The following is a 20,866-nucleotide window of genomic DNA, read 5'->3' as shown; positions in this document are numbered from 1 at the left end:
CTGGCAAAAATCCAGGACAAATTTATCCTACGAAATCACATTAGCAAAACCAAAATATTTTAAGGTATCAAAATGTAACCATGAAATAATGTTGACAAACATTGAGATTTAATAAATGGATATTGATTTTTTATTAAAAAACACATTTGAAATCATCTACATCAGTTGTCTTTTTATAGATTATAAAGACTTCAGGATCTAAATATCATCACTCTTTTTAACAAATTAATGTTTGGAAGTTCCTCAAATAAGAGATTGAAATATTCAATATTATAATTTTGCTTGGAATTCCTTTAGGTCATTTTTTTCTAAATGCTTATAAGATGCCTCACTGAAAAATTATAAATTTCATTGGAAAATGAGCACCTAATCAATGAAGGCTCTCAGCCACTACCATCCACTGATAAGCTGTCAAAACAAGCTCAAAATAAGTGTAAAACAGAGGAAACCATTTTTAAAGATGTTCTCAGCAATAAGGGTACAAAATGCATGCACCCCTTTCAATAAAGGGTCTATGAATAAGAACTGAATAATCTGAAATGAAGATAGCATGGGCTTTTAAAAATAGAGCAGGACTTTAAAACACTGAGAAATGGGAAAATAAGCAGAAGTAAATAAAAAGTACTTCTTACGAGGCATGTTCTGACATAATTTTAAAACAGAAATTCACAGAGCCCTCCTTACCTATATGAATAAAATGTCTTTAATATTTTCTGCACTCACAAATTTTAAATTTAATTTAATACAGCTAATAACAAACATGTAATATGTTTTTAAACTACTAAGAACAAAGCATATGATATATACTTACAGTCCACAGAAGTTTTTGATACTTAATCAATAAGTGCATGGTATTTGCTGTCCCAGCTGCCATTACAAATTCTCGCTGTTCACTGGACTTCAATCCCAACGCATGACACATAAAGAGATTTGGGGCCATGACCATTGCTACATTCATGACTGTCATTTTATTTTTTTCTTTATTATCTATTACTCTTTGGAGAAATTCAAGAAGGGCCTGAAACAGAAATGACGCTTTTGAGATTGGTGTCATATATGAAGATAAAAGATTAAAGCACTGTTGCATATGCAATTTTTATTTCATTAAAAAAAAAACAAGTTGTGTATAAGCACAGTCAACTAATCACATCCAACAGGCCCTGTTACCAAAACTTCTCCATTTGGTTGACGCTCCCTGAGATGGAAATTTGCTTCTACTAAGGACCATGGTGCTGGAGAATGAAGCAGAGATGGCACATAGCTGAACTAGGGAGCAGAGAGAGGAGAGGGGAAGTGTCAGACCTCTGGCCTATGGGAGTCATGGAGAGCTGAAAAGTAATTTAAAACATCATACAAACATTTGCCTATTTCAGGAAGTGCTGCACTTTCCTATGTAGAGACTTTTAAAAATTACCTCAAAAAGGGTCATTTGACTCCAGTTTCATTTGCTTTAAGGCAATCAATATCTGGCTGATATGGAACTTATAAAGAATGAACCAGGCACTGGGCATGGTGGTATACACTTGTAGTCCCAGGCCCTGGGCATGATGGTACAAACCTGTAGTCCCAGGCACTGGGCATGGTGGTGCAAACCTGTACTCCCAGGCACTAGGCATGGTGGTGCACACCTGTAGTCCCAGATCGGTGGGAGGATCATCCGAGCTTAGGAGTTCGAGTCCAGCCTAGGCAACAGAGAGAAACCCTGTCTCGGAAGCAGAGAAGAGAAGACAAGACAAGAGAAGACAAGAGGAAAGGGGAGGGAATATTGTGATAGAAAAAGCGGAGAAATGAGGAAAGACCAAAGAGAAATTTCTTTTTTTTTTTTTTTTTTGAGACCAGGTCTTGCTCTATTGCCCAGGCTGGTGTGCAGTGAGAGATCATAGCTCACTATAGCCTCAAACTCCTGGGCTCAAGTGATCCTCCTGCCTCAGTCTCCAGAGTAGCTGGGACCACAGGTGCATGCTACCATGCCTGGCTAATATTTTTATTTTTCATAGAGGCAAAGTCTTGCTATGTTGCCCAGGCTGGTCTTGAACTTTTGAGTTCAAGAAATACTTCCACCTCATCCTCCCAAACTGCTAGGATTATAGGCATAAGCCACCATACTCAGCTGAGAATTTTTTTTTTTTAAATGAATGAAAAAAAGGAACTTTTCATAAGAACAGGTTAGGTTATGCTCAGCTTGATGCCACGTACGTCCACCCCTATTGCAGACATTCATTGTCCTCTGAAACTACCTTCTCCAAAAGACAAAGGCAGCTGAGGTCGCCCTACTCTAACAGGGCGTAAGGCTTCAGATTTTTCTTTTGCCTTCTTCATTTGTTCTAGAACAACAGTAACTAATAACTGCACAGGTATTCAATGTTCTCTATGAATGAGGCAGTTTATGAAGCACATTATAGAGATTACTCAATCCTAACTTGGAGACAGATGCTGTAATTACCTCCATTTTACAGATGAGAAAACAATGTTTGGAGAATGTAAGTAACTTCCTGGTGGTCATACAGCTAGCAAATCCTGAGAAAGAATTTAATTACATGTCTATCTGGCTTTTGTTTCTAAATTCTTAACTACTAAAAGAATCAGTTTTTCATAGTTAGCCTAAAATCCCTACCCTAAAAAAGCCAAATATACTATACTAAAATGGAAAAAGGAAAAAAAGTGTCTATCTTTCAAAGAAGTTCAGGAAAAAAAATTACTGTAAGTTCTAACAGGTTGTTCTTGAATAACGTTTAGCTGCTATATAGACCTTGAAAATTTGAAACAAATTAAGGATAGAGCTTTAATATCTAACAATGAGATTTATGTATCTAATTTCCAGTACAGTGCTCAGGAAGTTAAATTGTAATCCAAGCATAAAGTTATATAAAACAACATGTTCTCAAATGAGGACAAAAGATTAATTGAAGTTTAGAAAAAATATTTAATTTTGTTCCACAGAGACCAGATAATTGTTCAGGGACCAGTGTATCTCTTTCTTTATGAGCATAAATTACAGAGATTAGGTAATAAACCATTTTAATTGTGGTGTGCATATGTAACAACGTTACTCAAAATATTACTATCAGAATACTAGAGAATAAGAGAGCTGATATAAAGTTAACGAAATGTTAGCCCAGCCCTTGCTGAAGGAACTGTAGAATTTTCTATCTGAACTTTAAGAATTTCCCCTTTATATATATATATATATATATTTTTTTTTTATTTCAATAGTTTTTGGGATATAGGTGGTTTCTGCTTACATGGGTAAATTCTTTTGTGGTGATTTCTAAGATTTTGGTGCGCCTGTCACCTGAGCACTGTACAAGGTACCCAATATGCAGTCTTTTATCTCTCACCCTTCTCCTATGCTTCCCCCGAGTTCCCAAAGTCCAGTGTATCATTCTTATGCCTTTGCATCCTCATAGCTTAGCTCCTACTTATAAGTGAGAACAAGCAATATTTGGTTTCTCATTCCTATGTTACTTCACTTAGAATAATGGCTTCTGGTTCCATCCAAGTTGTTGCAAAGGCCGTTATTTCATTCTGTCTTATGGCTGAGTAGTATTGCATGGCATGTGTGTGTGTGTATGTGTGTGTCTATCACATTTTCTTTATACACTCATGAAAACTTCTCCTGTTTCAAAAAGTATTTACTTTATCACCACCCTGGTGGTATCAATCTATCACTGGACTCACTCTCTGAAAAGCCAGGTTTGAGTCCCAGCACATTTATTTATTAGCTGAGTATGATGTTAAATCTTTATATACCTCTGCTCTTTAAAGCTTTCTTATTTGTAAAATGGGAATACTTATCTCTCAGCCTGGAAGGATTGAGACAATGTATATAATGAGCTTCTTAAAACTACAAGAAAGATAAATGTCAAGAATTATATTAACATGGATCCCCTCTTGCTATCTTAAAATCAGTCTTCAATATGGTTCCAAGTCAAAGGTAGGTGTGATCATTTGTCCAAATGCATCATAATTCAAAGTAAAAAGGAACTGTGGGCCGGGAGCAGTGGCTCATGCCTGTAATCCCAGCACTTTGGGAGGCCAAGGTGGGCGGATCACCTGAGGTTGGGAGTTCGAGACCAGCCTGACCAACATGGAGAAACCCCGCCTCTACTAAAAATACAAAATTAGCCAGGTGGTGGTGTGCACCTGAAGTCCCAGCTACTCGGGAGGCTGAGGCAGGAGAATCGCTTGAACCCAAGAGGCGGAGGTTGCGGTGAGCCAAGATCACGCCACTGCACTCTATGCACTCTAGCTTGGGCAACAGGAGCGAAACTCTGTCTCAAAAAAAAAAAAAAAAAAAAAGTAACTGTGGTTAAGCAGCTTGCCCAAACACACCTGTCACTTCACTATCACACCAAGTTGTGGTATTTAACATGGTGCCTCCTAACCCTTAGACTTGCTGTAGCAATATTCCAAACAAGTCATGCACGTGATTCTGTCCTTCAGATGACAACTGAAGGCGTGTTGCTAGCGTGGATAAGTCAGGGAATTTTGCGTTAGGCTTCCTGAAATTATATTGCATTGGAGTTTCCCTTCCCTTTTACAGAACTAAATTTATGGCTTATTCTTTGCACATATGGCATTCTTGTTAAAATGTTCTATTATTAAAGTTCTGGTTTGAAACCTTCAGCAGAGCTGGCTAATTAAGTCACTAAAGCTTAAGTAAACATGTAAAATTACTTGTTTGCATCTTCCAGTTTTTTACCAAAAATACTACTTCCCCCCGCTTAATTAAAAAATTATGTTTCCAATAGCCTCATACACAAAATGTAAGAACTATCCTACAATTAAAAAAATTTTTTTAATAGAATTTTTAAAAGAATATGCCTGGGACTTTGAGGGCAAAGTCCAAAGAAGAGTTCAGATCAGCCACACGAAAGCAGCTATATTGAATTGAGTGCTTCCTCCCACAACGACTTGAACTCATTTGAATGTAGGGGTATCTTAATTAAATCATAAGTCTTGCAATACCCACCGCACACTGGTCATTGATAGGGCGGTCACCCAAAGATGTGTCAAGAAAAAGTCATTGAGTAAGCGAAAGATGTTCCTCCCTATTTCTGAGTAGTTGAAGCCCTGTGTTGGGAGCACTGCTGACAAGCAGGAGACATGTTGGATCATCAGCCCTACTTTGTCCTGGGCCATATGCCCCTGTCTCAGCCACAATCTACACACACTTACACAGCAGCCCTGGGCACATACTCTTCGAATATAACCCTTTCTGAATTGACCTCTGTCTCAAAAGCAAATTGAACCAAAACCTAATGCTGCCCCTTCTGGGTTATTCATTTGACAGCCAGTGAAGCAAAAGGATTTTTTTCTGACTTAGGAAAGGGAATAGCCCTTTGGAAGTTCTCCTGTAGCAGACACAGCGTTTTTACCTCCAGTAATCCCCATAAGCTGCTTCATCAAGAAAAGTTGAATATTAATATTCATTCCATGGCATTAAAGAACTATCAGTCATGCAGTTACAATTCAAGGAGTTTTAATGAATTAAGAGAAAAAAATTCCAAGATGTACCAAGTAGTAAATTTTTTTTCTTAACTTGAAAGTTCTTTGCATGAGGAGATTTCATTTTAAACAGAAAAAAATGAAGAGGGTAAAGAAGCCCTCTACCCATATAAAAAATATTTTTACGGCAAGGGCAAAACTTAAGATAATACTTTTACTAAGTTAATTTTTTTTTTCTTTTTCTAAGAGTTTATAATTAAACCTTTTAACAACTACACTGTAAACTCTGCTGTTAAGGAAAATAAATCAGTGTGGCACAATTCCTGATTATAAGAGCTTCTGACAACACTTATAATATATGGTATTAAGTCATATAAACATCAGACCAAATCACTTCAAAATGATTATCTAAATCAGAAATTCAGGATAAACCCTTAGAGAAATAACTAGAATTGTTTGAGTTGGTCTATATTTTGGCTAACAAATGTATCAAATCACCATTATGACTTACTTCAAAATTTACCATTTCTAACTACAAAATGTAATATCTTTAGGTAGTAGTGGGTTGTATTTGATGAGCCTTAGAATTTTTGTTTTAAACATTTATATTTTACCTTACTGCTAACTGCTTATTAAATACAATTCGGTAAACGCAAAAAAAAAAAGGAGAAAAAAACTAAAAACCACCCATGTTTCCATTAACCAATGAACCTCAATCATCTGGTTTGGAAGAATATATGTTATAGTGAAAATCAATAAAAAAAACTTAAAAATATTAGTAACATAACCTCATAAATAAAGAGTTAAAGACTTTCACCCTCTGTCCTTAAAAGCAGGCTTTTTTCTTTTTAGACTTTTATGACCATGTCCAAGATACACATCTTATTGCTTTGCAACAAATAGTGAAAAATTACTGTGCTTAGTTCTAAGGGATATTTAATGTAAATTAACCGAGCTGACCTTCAGTGTGTCCCTGTTTGCATCAGGTAGGAGGATGACAAGAAGGTTCAAAGCCTGTAGCTGCTGCTTCTTGGTTGGAAGACCTGCAGAAAAATTAAATAACTCTGAACTCTTTTCTTTAGTGAACATTTTCCTTTACTTTCTTTTTTCATGTTTTAAGGAAGAAGTTATTTGGCATAAACATGACTGTAAAACCTAAGACACAACGACTGAGCAGCAAGCCTTGTTGAGAGTGTGTTTGTGGGAGATCAGCAGAAGCAGCTGCTGTTAGGAGCTTCCTCTCTCTCAGAATGCTCACTTCCAACTGTGATCATATGACGCGCGGCCTTATGTTTGCAGACACACAACAGTGCTTTGGAAATAATCTTAACTTCTGCATGATAATTATTCCCCAATGAAAAGACATAGAGGATTGGACCTTCCATGATATGGTATCAGGGTGCATCTGTAACAGTGAAGTTTGTTTCTTTTAATGGCGAGTGAACAAGTGCATGGTAAGAGTCCATTAATTCCAACAGGAATATGTAAAATACGGCCTGGAACATGATAGGTGCTTATAAATGCCTGTGGAATAAATTAGAAAACCAAGCAGCAATTCAACAGTCTAAGAGGTGCATTATTATCATTGATGCTATCATTTTCAGCAGCCCTTCCCCTATGTAAGTAATACTCATGGATATTTAGAGTCATTCCAGCATTTCTTTTCAGCAATAAATTTGGTCCTTAAATCCATATCCAGGAAATGTATGCAACATAGCACAATTTAAACATTAAAAAGTATTTCCAGCAGAAGGTAATTTATTCTGTTTAAAGAAGAAACATGTTAAGAAAAAAATACTTTAAACAGAAGATGATTTCAGTTTCATCTCTCCTAGAAATTCTGAAGAAATGTCATGATACGAGATGACTCATGAAACCATCCCAATATTGTATGTGTTAAGAATAGCCTGGCAGTTCTGGTTGAAACTGTAGCTCACCGCAATTTTTTTTTTTTTTTTTTTTTTTTTCTGAGTCGGAGTCTCACTCTGTCTCCCAGGCTGGAGTGCAATGGTGCAATTTCGGTTCACTGCAACCTCAACCTCTTGGGTTCAAGCGATTCTCTGCCTCAGGGAAGCAGGGATCACAGGTGCACACCACTACGCCTGGCTAATTTTTGTATTTTTAGTAGAGACGGGATTTCACCATGTTGGCCAGGTTGGTCTCGAACTCCTGACCTCAAGTGATCTGCCCGCCTCAGCCTCCCAAAGTGCTGGGAGCTCACCATAATTATTAATAGTGCCCCGCTTTCATTCTTATAAGTGTCCCTGTTTAAAAGATAAAGATACAGTTACTTGAAGGCAGTGATCGCATTTTTACTTTTCTTCATGGCCTCTAGGTGTAAAATGGATAATTAGGTCAGTAGATAAACCTTATAAGATGTGGGTTCACTGGAAAAAGAATCGAGAACTATTAGAGACACTAATGTGTAACTTGCCCAAGATGACAAAACGGCAGTACATAAGCAGCAGCTTGTGACCTTCCACCAATGAGGCAGCAGAATGCTTTCCTCCACATTTCTGCATGACAACGTCAGAATTTAATTTTTCAAGAAATGCTCACAGACCCTACCGCTTCTCCTTGTGCTTTTATAATAACCGTTCATCCACAACTTCTCCAGTAAGAGTTGCTTTTTAACACTTGGCAAGAAAATTGTATCAGAGATCTGACATGACTCATTCTATTATAACAGAAACGTGAAGTTTCCAGGTTTTAACACTGAAATATATTGTATTGCTTCAATGTCATGCAATTAATCTGTGCCCAAAGAGAACATTCTGTTATCTGTTTACTCAGAAATGCATATTTATAAGAAAAACGGAAAACAATGCATGGCAGCTGAGCACCCACCGACATCAGTTGAGTCAATATGTCCACCCAAATACGTCTGGTTACGTTCTTTGTGATGCCAAATGTCATTAAAACAATTAACATAGACGGCACCAGCAGAAGGACCGCTTCAAAGAGGGAGAGCACTTACTCTGGACAGCCTGAAAGGCTTTGAGATACTCCACACTGAGCAATGGCTGAGGCAACTCCCGAATGAAGAGCTTCAGCAGGCTGGCAGCATCATGCTGTTTGACACTTTCCCAATTAAAAGTCCCTTCATAAAACTTTGCTTCTAGTTCTTGGCAAAGATTCTGATAGGCACAGGAAAAAAAAAAAAAAAAGCAGCAGCTATAAGTGCATTTTTTTCTTGCAGAGAGTATGATACATTTTCACTTTCAAGAGATTCTGCTCTTTAGACAAGACAAAGCAAACTACCAAAAGTCAGTATTTCTTTTACTCAGAAAAAAACTACTCCTCTCCTCTAATGCAAATGTACTTTACCAATAAAAAACTGTACCTAAGGCCAAAAAACATTTTAATATTTATACTTTTTCCTAGACATTCCACAAACTGTAAATAATAAAGTTTTAATTAAGAGATTTGGTTAAAATAATTGTTCCATTTTGGGGTTTCATCTATATATTATAAATCTTCATTAAATTAAGAAAAAAGTCATTAAAAAAGAAGGACGTTTTAAATTATTTTGAAGTATATTACATAACAAAATACATATTCAATCTCTGGGCCTAAAAAAAGGCTACTTCTGATTAGTCACCTATGGGAAATGGAAAACCCAATTTTAAAGCAAACGAGGCATGAAAATACATCAGTATACCTGTCTTTTTTTTTTTTTTTTTGAGACAGAGTCTCGCTCTGTTGCCCAGGCTGGAGTGCAGTGGCCGGATCTCAGCTCACTACAAGCTCCGCCTCCCGGGTCTACGCCATTCTCCTGCCTCAGCCTCCCGAGTAGCTGGGATTACAGGCGCCCGCCACCTCGCCCAGCTAGTTTTTTATTTTTTTTTTGTATTTTTTAGTAGAGACGGGGTTTCACCGCGTTAGCCAGGATGGTCTCCATCTCCTGACCCCGTGATCCACCCATCTCGGCCTCCCAAAATGCTGGGATTACAGGCTTGAGCCACCGCGCCCGGCCCAGTATACCTGTCTTTAATGCACAGCCATCCTGCTGCCAGCTGTGGAAAACAATCTGAGTCCATGCAGAATTAGAAATCTCTAGTTCACTTACCTCAGAACTCTACAATATTTGTCAGGCAAATTATTACTAATAAATCAATTGAGTTCCGTAATTACTATTTTTTGTATACTTCTTTACTATACATAAACCATCACAAGTTTCTGTCACTTTCCTCTATTACATGAAACCATTCTCCCAAAGTATGTTTTCTGTTTTCTTGTACGGCAAATTACCACATTTTCTCTTCCTAACACAACAACCATTCTCTACCCTCAATTATTTTTGTAATTGATGAAATAGGTGAAGGGGAGTGGGCAAAGACAGAAAAAGAAATAGGGAGGAGGGAAGGGGAAGGGAGGAAAGGATGGAGAAAAGGAGGGGAAAAAAAGAGGAGGGAGGGAAAAAAAGAGGAGGGAGGGACAAAAAGAGGAGGGAGGAAAAGATAGAAAAAGGGAGTGGGAGATAGGGAGGGAAGGAAGAGGAGAGAGAGGAGGGATGGAGGGAAAGAATGAGGGAGGAAAGGACAACAGAGGAACATCCAGAGAAGAGAGGCAAAAAGAATGGAGGGAGAGGGAGAGAGAACAGTACAGAGAAATTTGGTGGGGCCAGGGAGAAAAGAGACAACCAAAATTTTTGCATATTATCTTTTAAATTATTTATAATGGACCAGCTGCTGCATAATTTGGCATATGACAACAGGCTGGGTTGAAGAGTTGAGCCAGCTGAATCCACTTAATTGGCCTTCTTAGAAATTATACTTAGTTAAACTTGTCCTTCTGCCAGCCTTCTCATTGCAAAGTAAAATCTGCATTATATTCACTATTCTGTACTAAGTAAATGTATTTTTGCCTCCTGTGAGCTGGCCATCGCAGTCTGCTAGTGAGGGCCTGAGTGCTTTCAACGGTGAATTGAGGACTATCTTGCTAATATGGGTAATATGAGGTTATATTTGTTACCTGTTTCTGAGGAACTATATCTTTGTTAGTGAACGTACTTACTAGAACTTGTCTCAGAACCACACAATGTCCATGACTGACTAGTGGCGAACGTGCCGTAGGTGTTATATGAAGTGAGACAATGACAAACTATGAAACTTACAAATACGTCTAAATATTTGGGGGACGTCTAAATATCAGATGCCAAACCCAGGGGACACAAGTGGAAGCTTATGATCCGAATACAGCAGGCTACTCAAATCCTATTAAAATGAGATCACTATGCAGTAAGAGCCAAGGAGGTCGAAACTGGTGTCCTAAATCAAGGCAACTTATCAAAATAAGCAGGTGATGCAAACTGTGAAATGTACAAAGAGTAATTCCAGTCCCGGCCACACCACACAGCCCATTAGAAGCAGGCCAGGACAGTGTGCCCTCTCCAAGAAATACTTAGCCCTGATCCAGTTCTAAAGATTTCATAAAGAATGTTATGAAAGTGAACAGAGAATATCTCTCTTCTCTCCTATTTTCTCTTGGATTTTCAAATTCAGGAAGACAATGCGTTGGATGTGGGCAGTGGTTACTTGTGCTATCTCAGCGCAGAGGTAAAGGTGAATTTGGAAGATAGGGTAAAAGTGAATAGTTAATGGCTGCTTTCCAGATACAGCTACAATTCCAAGTATGAGTCCGCCTGACATTTAAATCCCCTGAGGGGATACGTAGTATACATCCTCTGTAGGGTAATTCCATCTTTATCATGCATTCATTGGAAGCTTCATCCCCCACAGCAAAAAGTGAGGCACAAAGATGACAGCAGGAGGATACATGGTACCCCAGAACAGTAGGAAAGAAATGTCATCCAGAGAGAAGAAAAGGCAAGGGAGAAGGGAGGGCTCAAACTGGGAACTCTGGGAATTATTCGTTCACCAGCCAGACTCAGGCTACCCTGGATGCAGCAAGACAGGGGACTGTGTGAATTACGAAGGTGGTTGAGAGTGTCTCGTCTGACCGGCTCACTAAGACTAATTATGCATAGGATGCCAAGGCCCTCCATCTGCTGGAGTCTATGATTCTGGCTTTTCTTTTTCTTTTTCTTTTTTTATCTTTTGAGACAATGTTGCATACTGTTGCCCGGGCTGGAGTGCAGTGGCACGATCTTGGCTTACTGCAACCTCTGCCTCCCAGGTTCAAATGATTCTCCTGCCTCAGCCTCCTGAGTAGCTGGGAATACAGGTGCCCAACACCATGCCCAGCTAATTTTTTGTATTTTTAGTAGAGACAGTGTTTCACTATGTTGACCAGGCTGGTCTCGAACTCCTGACCTCATGATCCACCCACCTTGGCCTCCCAAAGTGTTTTTTGTTGTTGTTGTTGAGACGGAGTCTCGCTCTGTCGCCCAAGCTGGAGTGCAGTGGCCGGATCTCAGCTCACTGCAAGCTCCGCCTCCCGGGTTCACGCCATTCTCCTGCCTCAGCCTCCCGAGTAGCTGGGACTACAGGCGCCCGCCACCTCGCCCGGCTAGTTTTTTGTATTTTTTTAGTAGAGACGGGGTTTCACCGTGTTAGCCAGGATGGTAGCGATCTCCTGACCTTGTGATCCGCCCACCTCAGCCTCCCAAAGTGCTGAGATTACAGGCTTGAGCCACCGCGCCCGGCCGTGTTTTTTATTTTTAAGAAACAGGGTCAATTGCTCTGTCCCCTCGGCTGGAGTACAGTGGGACAATGAGAGCTCACTGCCACATGGAACTCATGGGTTCAGGCAATCCTCCCTCTCCGCTCAGTTTCCTGAGTAGCTGGAACTCCAGGTGAGCACCACAGTGCCTGGCTAATTTTTTAAAATTATTTTTTGTAGAGACAGGGTCTCACTTTGTTGCCCAGGTGGTCTTGAATTCCTAACCTCAAGCAATCCTCCCGCTTTGGCCTCCCAAAGTGCTGGGATTACAGGTGTGAACCACCGTGCCCAGCCCTGACTTTTGTAAACTCAATTGCTACTACTCATCTTGGCCAAATCTATCACAACTATCCCCACGCCATTAATATTTTAACTCATCACATTCTCTTGTCATAGTATTATTATAGGTAATATGGTGATTTTGAAAAAAAAAAAAAAACGAAAAACAAAAACCAGACGGGACTGTAAAAAAAACTAAACTGAATGATAAAAGGTTTTCTTGTTTTATTTTATCTACTTTACTAACAATGGAAAAAAGGGGTGGAGAGGACAAGCTTTTTTTAGCTTTTAAAATGCATAAATGTAAATAAACAATAAAATGTTTATAATTAGTAGAACTCAGAGATTACCTTGATTCTAATGGCAGCTCCAGGGATTCGTAAGAGGCCTTCGGTTTCCAAACCTCCCTCTTCAATTCGAGAAATTAGCTGTGCATAAACAGAGAAACATTCTAGTTTCGATATTTGTAACAGGTACAATTCCAAATTAAACATCTGTTTCACATGTGAATAAAACTGATTACAATGACATGTAAACTGGATTTTACGAGGTGTTGAATGCTATTGCACTACCACTGTCCTTCAAAACAATAAGTCCAGAAACTTTTGTTGTAATTTAGAAAAAGTTGGGCCTTATGCTACTTTATAACAGAAGTGTGTAATTTCACACAACAGCTGTGGTACTCCAAACAAACAGAATAAAGATGCTCATTGTTTAAAAGCAACTAAGAACATCTATTTATTCTGCTTTTCCAGAAACTTACATTCTACAATCAAATAAATCTTATGAAAATCTAACATTTGCACATTTACATCTCATTTTTAGCTTGTTCCAAGAAAGAATTATTTATGACATGCAGGAAAGAAAAAACTGTTTGCAAATATTCATTTTTAAGCCTTTGGTGTTAAACAGAGAAAAATGTCCTTGTATATGGCCTCTAAGTCATACCTGATGTCCAATGATTACACTGATCTAACTCCAGATTCCCACAAAAAGCATTTTTGTTTTTGTTTTTTAAAAGAGCAGAAACTCGCAAAAATAAGGCAAATGGAGAAATTACAATGACTATTGGAGGCTAAGAAGATAAAAGAGTGGTCAGATTCTTGGTAAAGTGATCTTCTTGGAGTAGGCATTCCCTGAGCAGTACATAAAGCCTTTATAGAACATATTCTGCTATTTTAAGAAAATCAGTTTTCATATCCTCGTTTAAATACAAGGCATTTCCTAGCATCATACAGGTTTTCCTCCCTGGCACCCATTCTCATTTCACAATTACCTTTTCTACTTTATAAGAGACAGACCTATTCTTCACTCATTCACAATCTTACTATAATATTCTCTGCATGCCCCAAGGCATAAAATCTTCTAGAGTATCAAAAGAATGTAAAAAAAAAAAAAAAAAAAACATTCAGGGAAGCCTCCTTTAATGATTAAACAAGACTCTATAAACTACCTAGAGCTTACTGTTTTCCCCTTGCACATAAAAGTGTCTGTTAGGAGCAAAGCCTGGCATCATAAATGAGGTCTTTTGACCTTTGTCTCGATATTCTGAAGTTAGATATATTGTAGGATGTGGACACTGGAAGAGATGTCAACTTTTCTTTCAAGACTTCGCCTCTTCCATTCCTGGGTTATATTATGGCCAAAGAATGCACTGATATTGAGGAAGTCAGATAAGAATTAAGCATAGTAGTCTCAAAATTCTCCTAAGGATTATTAGGAAAAGAGAAGCATCTTTGATCAGTCAAAGCAGTACAGGATTTTTAAAAATTCTTCTGGAATATTTTCCAAGACCACATTTTTCAAGTAACACTGGTTAAAAACCCACAGCAAAAATTTTAGGCGAATTATTTTAGATCAGATGGGCGTTATTCAAAATAAAGTATCTTAAACCAAATTTAACCAATATTCAATGTATAGCCAATTTTCATTTTATTTGATCTTATAAAATGTTTAAAATGTTTCTAGTCTGGCCGGGCATGGTGGCTCATGCCTGTAATCCCAGCTCTCAGGGAGGCAGAGGCGGGAGGATAGCTCGAGCCCAGGAGTTCGAGACCTGCCTGGGTAATATAGCAAGACCCCGTTCTCAATAAGAAGGAAAAAAAAAAAAAAAGACAAAAAAAAAAATGTTTCTAGTCCTATTAACAAAATGTACAGTTGTATGCTAGCTGCTGGAGCCAATTAGTTTTCAGCAATATATGCCTTTCACTTTCATTAAGTACACAGGAAAAAGTGATTGTGACTTCTAAATAACTGAATGAGCATAATTTCTGCATTTTAATATTTGAGTCCTTTTCATTATTCTCTAAGGCTAAAAACCAGCACCCAATAGTTATGTACATATATCGTGAGAAGGAATGCCATGTGTTTTCTCATATATCTCACTCTGAAAATAACACATTTTTAGCTACCACATCATACTGCATTATTAAAATATAAATAATACTTTATAGCTTTCCTTTTATTATCAGGATTAAAATAGAGATGAAAAATAACTACATTGACCCATACATTTTAATGATGCTGTTTTTACTAATTTACCTATGTTCTGTAATTTATCAGTAATTTTCATAGCATTTCTCAAAATATATATTACATACTTATGTGAATTGAAAAATGAAATGAAAATACAGACTCTGACACAAAGTATGGCTGAGTTGGCTGATTCATTTGACAGTGAAAATACTAGATTTGATAATTAGGTTATAAGGCAGACTTTTTTCATAGATTAAAATTAACAATATTTCTATTTCCCCACCCGTCTAAGAATACAAGGTTTAAACAATGTACCTCTGAGTAAAATAATAATATAACAGATACAGGTTCATAGATACTAGATAGGCTTTGTTAGTGCCCTTTCTGGGTATATAAGCTCAAAAAATAGTCCTCTAAAGACTGGTAATGAATCTTCTTGCAAATCAGTCGTTTCTAATTTTTCCCCTTTAACAAAACAGAGATAAGACCTAATTGAGTTGTCAGCTGATAAATCAAAACTTTTTTTGTGAGAGATCACTGTGATTTTTTTGCTTATAATTCACAGGGGATGCAAACAGATGAGTGTTATCTACAAGTAAACTTTTTATATGCTCCTTTATTTTTCATAGAAACAAAAATACTTTAGGGCCATTATCCAATCCTTCAAACAGATAGACAGCTAGAGTCTACAGAATGTTAAGGGACCAAAAATGTAAAATAACCAACTAAATAAACAAAAATTCAAGAGAAAATGACAAAGGGAGATTTTTCTTTTTTTTTTTTTTTTGAGATGGAGTCTCGCTCTGTCGCCCAGGCTGGACTGCAGTGGCCGGATCTCAGCTCACTGCAAGCTCTGCCTCCCGGGTTCACGCCATTCTCCTGCCTCAGCCTCCCGAGTAGCTGGGACTACAGGCGCCCACCTCGTCCGGCTAGTTTTTTGTATTTTTTTAGTAGAGACGGGGTTTCACCATGTTAGCCAGGATGGTCTCGATCTCCTGACCTCGTGATCCGCCCGTCTCGGCCTCCCAAAGTGCTGGGATTACAGGCTTGAGCCACCGCGCCGGGCCTGGGAGATTTTTCTTAATAGACTGGATGCAATCCTCAGGCAGATCACGTGGCATCATTGACCCTCCACAGAAACTGAAGCTCGCTGTATTTCTGTGGTGTGATGGTGAATTTTGTGTGCCAATTTGGCTAGGCTATAGTGCCCAGGTGTTCAGTCAAACACCAGTCTACATGTTGCAGTGACAGGTTTTGTTGTTGTTGTTGTTGTTGTAACAGTAGATTTTGAGTAATGAAAATTATTTAATACTCTCTATAATTATTAGTATAATATAATTATATATACTTATATATAAGTATATATACTTATATAATTATAAGTCTACTGTTATAATGTTGTAACAGTAGACTTTGAGTAATGAAAATTATTTAATACTCTCTATAATGCGGTGGGCCTCATCCAAACAGCTGAAGGCCTGTTTCCCAGGCCTTTGTTTCCCAAAGCAGCACCAATTTTGCTTCAAGATTGCAACAAAGAAACACTGCCTAAGTTTCCAGCCTGCAGCTTTTCCACTCAAGATGGTAGCAACAATTCTTGCCTGAGCTTCCAGTCTGCTAGCCTGCTCTACATATTTCAGACTTGTGAGCCCCACAATTGTGTGAGCCAATTTAAAAAAAAAATCTCTTCATCTCACTCTAAATCTATCCTATTGCTTCTGTTTCTCTGGAGAACTTTGACCCAGGAAAGGATGCTGCTGAGATCCCTGCTTTGTATAGGCTTTGGTATATAGTAAATTGCAACTGTTACTGACAGAAGAATTTGAATATGTAGCCTGTATTTGTCAGCCTCCTCCTGCTAATCACAGGTACTGCTGACAGCTCTCCATAGACACATGTTCTGCATGCGGTGGCTAGCAGAGGCTGATGGGTGGGATAAACTGTGTAGAACAAAGTTTGTCAGGAGAAATAATGAGATGCAGGTTTGAATGTAGTGGTAGATATGAGAGGAAAAAAGCACCAAATGTTAGTAGGTAAGACAGGGAACTGACTAGTTTGGAAGAGGGGAAGAATAAGTGCCAAGTAGATTGAGCCTTAGTACTGGATGAGCTTGCTGAGCCAATTAACTGCAAATCAATTTCTACTGTCCCAAGAGATTTCAGAAACGGTGATATGCCCGGGCTGCAGCAAAGAATCTACAGCTTGGGTAGTTCGCAACTGAGTTGACCTGTCTTCCTCTCTGTGCATTCCTTAGCTTTTCTCAAATGTAACCTGTGTTTCTGAACAATGATGGCTCAGAGGTTGCATGGAAATTTGTATATTGCCACAGATAATCCCCTTATGAATAATTGAGTGTTGACTACACAAGTGACTTAATAGTTTAGCAATCATTTTCTAATTCTACTTTATGGTTTCTTTGCCTACTTTGGAAATAGGCACTGGTAAATTAAATTGGACATCCTCACTGTAAATAGAAAAGCTTAGGAAATATACACAGGCATGAAATATTCATGAGAATGCAATTCCCTAGAAATTTATAAGCAGTTCCCACTCCTATGTATTATAGAATTGAAATCTCAATTATACAAAGCCAGCTAATATAAGACAGGAAAATGATGCCAGGTAATCACAGTTACAGTAATAACACAGAAAGCATCACCATGAATATAAAACTTATGAGCCCTTGAAACAAATTTGCTTCCTGAAGAGAAAATCAAAGTACAAAACATGACAGTATATCAATTGGAAAACTATATTATAATAATATGAATACAAAAAACCACTATTAGCTTAAGTATGTTCTCTCTATGCTGACCGATCCAAGCCTACTTACTTTTTGAAAGATCAACGGTATTCGAGTTCCTAGTACTTTCCTCTGATCTTGTTCTAATAGCACTGTCAATGGAACGCAAAAAAGACCAGAATCTGCAAGAAAAAATTTTGTCAATCTATAAAATATTAATATAAAAACGTTAACGCATGAGATTTCTGATACTGTCAATCAGACAACTATATACTGAGCAACTACTAAGTGAATGACAGCATCTCAACATTATATATATGGTGGCCAATAGCAAAATCCTGGCCCTGACTTACAGAGGAATGTAGCAAGGAAAGATAGCTAAACAAATGATTGCAAATAATTACCAACATAATTACAAAAGTGCAAACTGCTGCATAAGAGAAATAGAGTGCTGTGAGAGCATGAAAAATATCCAGATAATTTACTAAATGTAATCAAATTAAAAATTCTTACTTAAAAGCAAATATTGGCCAGGTGCAGTGGCTTATGTCTGTAATCCCAGCACTCTGGGAAGCCAAGGTGGGAGGACTGCTTGAGCCCAGGAGTTCAAGACCAGCCTAAGCCTGGGCAACACAGTGAGACTCTATCTCTATGAAAATTTTTTTAAAAGTTAGGCAGGTATGATGGCAGGCTCCTATAGTCCCAGCTACTTGGGGGACTGAGGTTGGAGGATAGCTTGAGCCTGGAAGGTTGAGGCTGTGGTGAGCTGTGATTGCACCACTGCACTCTAGCCTCAGTGACAGAGCTATCACCTTTTTATCACCAAAAAAAGCAAATATCATTCGTCTTTTCCACATTAAATAGACATTGAACATTTTACAATATAGCAAAATATAAATATTTGCTTTCTAAGAAATTAGACAAGATCTTGTTCTACAAATGTTTCTCTTTAGAAAATAGATACTTGCTACTCTTAAATTTGTGGTTGTATATACTTAGAAATAGCTCCAGAAAAAAATGATGGTAATAATTTACAATTTTTCTAAATCAAAATCATATGCCTTGAGTCTGGTATGAACATGGCTTCTACCAGCACTTCCACCCTGCCACCATCACTGAGTGGACGGTTAGCACCAAAGTGATAACTTTTTCCTTTATGATACACATCAGCATGGACACGAAAATCATCTGTGAACATGAAAAAGGGGATTATCTTGTGGTATGAGGACAGACATTGGATATTGTGACACTTAATCGAGACGCCATTCAAAAGAATGCCAGTACCCAGTAAATAACTTTCCAGTTTGGAAATTCAGAAAAGATGCAATCTCAAGAATGCCAAGGGTCTAGGGTATAACATAAAATCAGTATCTTGGATAAGACAAACAGGTATTACATAAAAATGGAAAGAAAGTCTATTAACAGTGAGAGCCTTGATATAAACAATTTAATGTTTCTTTGCCAGGATGCAATTCTAAAACATACCATTAAAAAATAAAAAAACTCTCTGAGCCACTTTAAAAATCTTGGCCACTGACCCACAACTGCTGAAATTGTATTTCTAGTTTATGTTTGGAGAAAACTTTGTGATGAGTTTCTCAGAACGCATCTTAAGTCTTCATTATCCACAATGGATTTAGGAAAAAACAGAGCACCATTTGACTCAGAAATTCACCATCCTAGGCTTTAAGCTCAAATACTCAAAGGAACTAAGCACAGAATAAGGTCTTCTGGGGCCCAGCATGACAGGACAAGAAGGGAAGGTACACTTCAGTCCTACAGAGTAATTGCCTCTAAAACCTAAATCAGGTGAATACTCGTCTTTGTGAATGTTACCATAGCAATTCCATAATCCTCATTCTTAGTTTCTCTTTAGGCGGTACCTCTAAGGTTAAATAAGAGGACAAAGAATCCTAAAGTAAAGCTTTGTCAGCAGAGAATTATGTGGATTTCAAGACCAATAAATTACTGGAGAAACAAAAACTGAAGAGGTGTCTGTTCTCTATTATATCATAAAAAAAAAAAAAAAAAACTGTTTATTTAATGGGTAAAGCAAAGTACTTACCAAAAAAAAACAAAACCACTCCACATTTCCATGATGAGTACAGTCTACTGGTATTGTTGTGTCACAATGGTGGTATTTTCTTAATAGGGGAAAGAATGTCTTTGCAAAATAGGTAAAATTAGAATGTCGAGGAACAAAGGGGCAGACTACTAACTAGCCTATTTATTTTCTATCCAATGAATAAACAAAAATAGTCATTGAGAATCAACAGTCTTAAAGTCATTTTTCAAGTCCTGATTCTGGAAGTAAGTATGTGCACCAAATACGTATCTTTTTAAATATATAGTTTTTAAAGGAGAAAGCACATGAGTTACAATTGATTGTTTCAGATTTTCCTTCTATGAGAATTAAATTATTTCATCACGCCTCTATAGTCTAGGACACAGTGTATCTCTATCCAGTTACAAAACTTTTGAAGGCAACATCTTAGAATATAAACTTTAGATGTCTTCAAGTGTTGGTTTATTTTGTAGGTGTTTTTCCCTCTCTCCCAGAAACACTGCTAAAAAGTCAAGTCCATCCTTGCGATTTGAGAAATAAATGCAACGGTTTATCATTTCATGATTACCTCTTGTTTTGATTTTCACAGCCTTTTGTTGTTTCAACTCAATACCCAATACATCATAGAGGGCGGTCAGCTCAATCAGGGCTAAATGGCAAACCTTCTTCATGTCCTGGTGTGCGAGGTCACCAATCCTTGTGGTACCCGTTTTGTCTTTTGGCAATCTGAAACTCTAAAATAAACATCATTAATATAGTAAAAGCTTACAGTATCTAACCTCCATTGTAATGCAAGAAGAAAAAACCAGCTACAGAAAGAAGTTATACTCAGAATAAGTGACAAGAAAAGCCACAGTACAATATCTCCAGTCAGAATGAAGAGTGATGACGACCCCTAAAGCTGTGGAGTGTTCAAGAGTCAACATCCAAAGTCTGATAGACAATGGCACCGGACCGCAAACTCAGAGTATTAATACCAGTGGCTCGGAGGGCAAGAGAGACAGTGAGCCCAATAGAGAAAAAGGCTTCTAGTTAAGTGACCTTCAGAAAAGGAAGGCTAGAAGTCACACATAATAATGAGGGGGAAGGGGAAGAAGAGGGGAAAGGGGAAGAAGAGTGGGAAGAGGAAGAAGAGGGGGAAGAGGAAGAAGAGGGGGAAGAGGAAGAAGAGGGGGAAGAGGAAGAGGGGGAAAGGTAAGGAGAGAGAGAGGGGGAAAGGGAAGGAGAGAGAG

At 38.0% G+C, this 20,866-nt stretch overlaps 1 protein-coding gene across 2 annotated transcripts in view; it reads right to left on the bottom strand.

Annotated features, from left to right (window-relative positions):
• Window positions 1-20,866, bottom strand: part of ARHGAP18 (Rho GTPase activating protein 18) — a 141,637-nt gene that overhangs the window by 23,924 nt on the left and 96,847 nt on the right. For both annotated transcript variants that reach the window (XM_011951652.1, XM_011951653.1), the window contains exons 6-11: window positions 20,203-20,368; window positions 17,660-17,751; window positions 12,702-12,779; window positions 8,426-8,585; window positions 6,409-6,491; window positions 812-1,018 (exon numbers count right to left, since the gene is read on the bottom strand). In XM_011951652.1, the coding sequence (XP_011807042.1) occupies window positions 812-1,018; window positions 6,409-6,491; window positions 8,426-8,585; window positions 12,702-12,779; window positions 17,660-17,751; window positions 20,203-20,368 (786 nt within the window). The remainder of the gene's footprint in view (window positions 1-811; window positions 1,019-6,408; window positions 6,492-8,425; window positions 8,586-12,701; window positions 12,780-17,659; window positions 17,752-20,202; window positions 20,369-20,866) is intronic.

The sequence above is a fragment of the Colobus angolensis genome, unplaced genomic scaffold (genome assembly GCF_000951035.1).
Source record: "Colobus angolensis palliatus isolate OR3802 unplaced genomic scaffold, Cang.pa_1.0 Scaffold322, whole genome shotgun sequence".
Classification (NCBI taxonomy): Eukaryota; Metazoa; Chordata; class Mammalia; order Primates; family Cercopithecidae; genus Colobus; species Colobus angolensis.
This window is presented reverse-complemented; position numbering and strand designations above follow the sequence as displayed.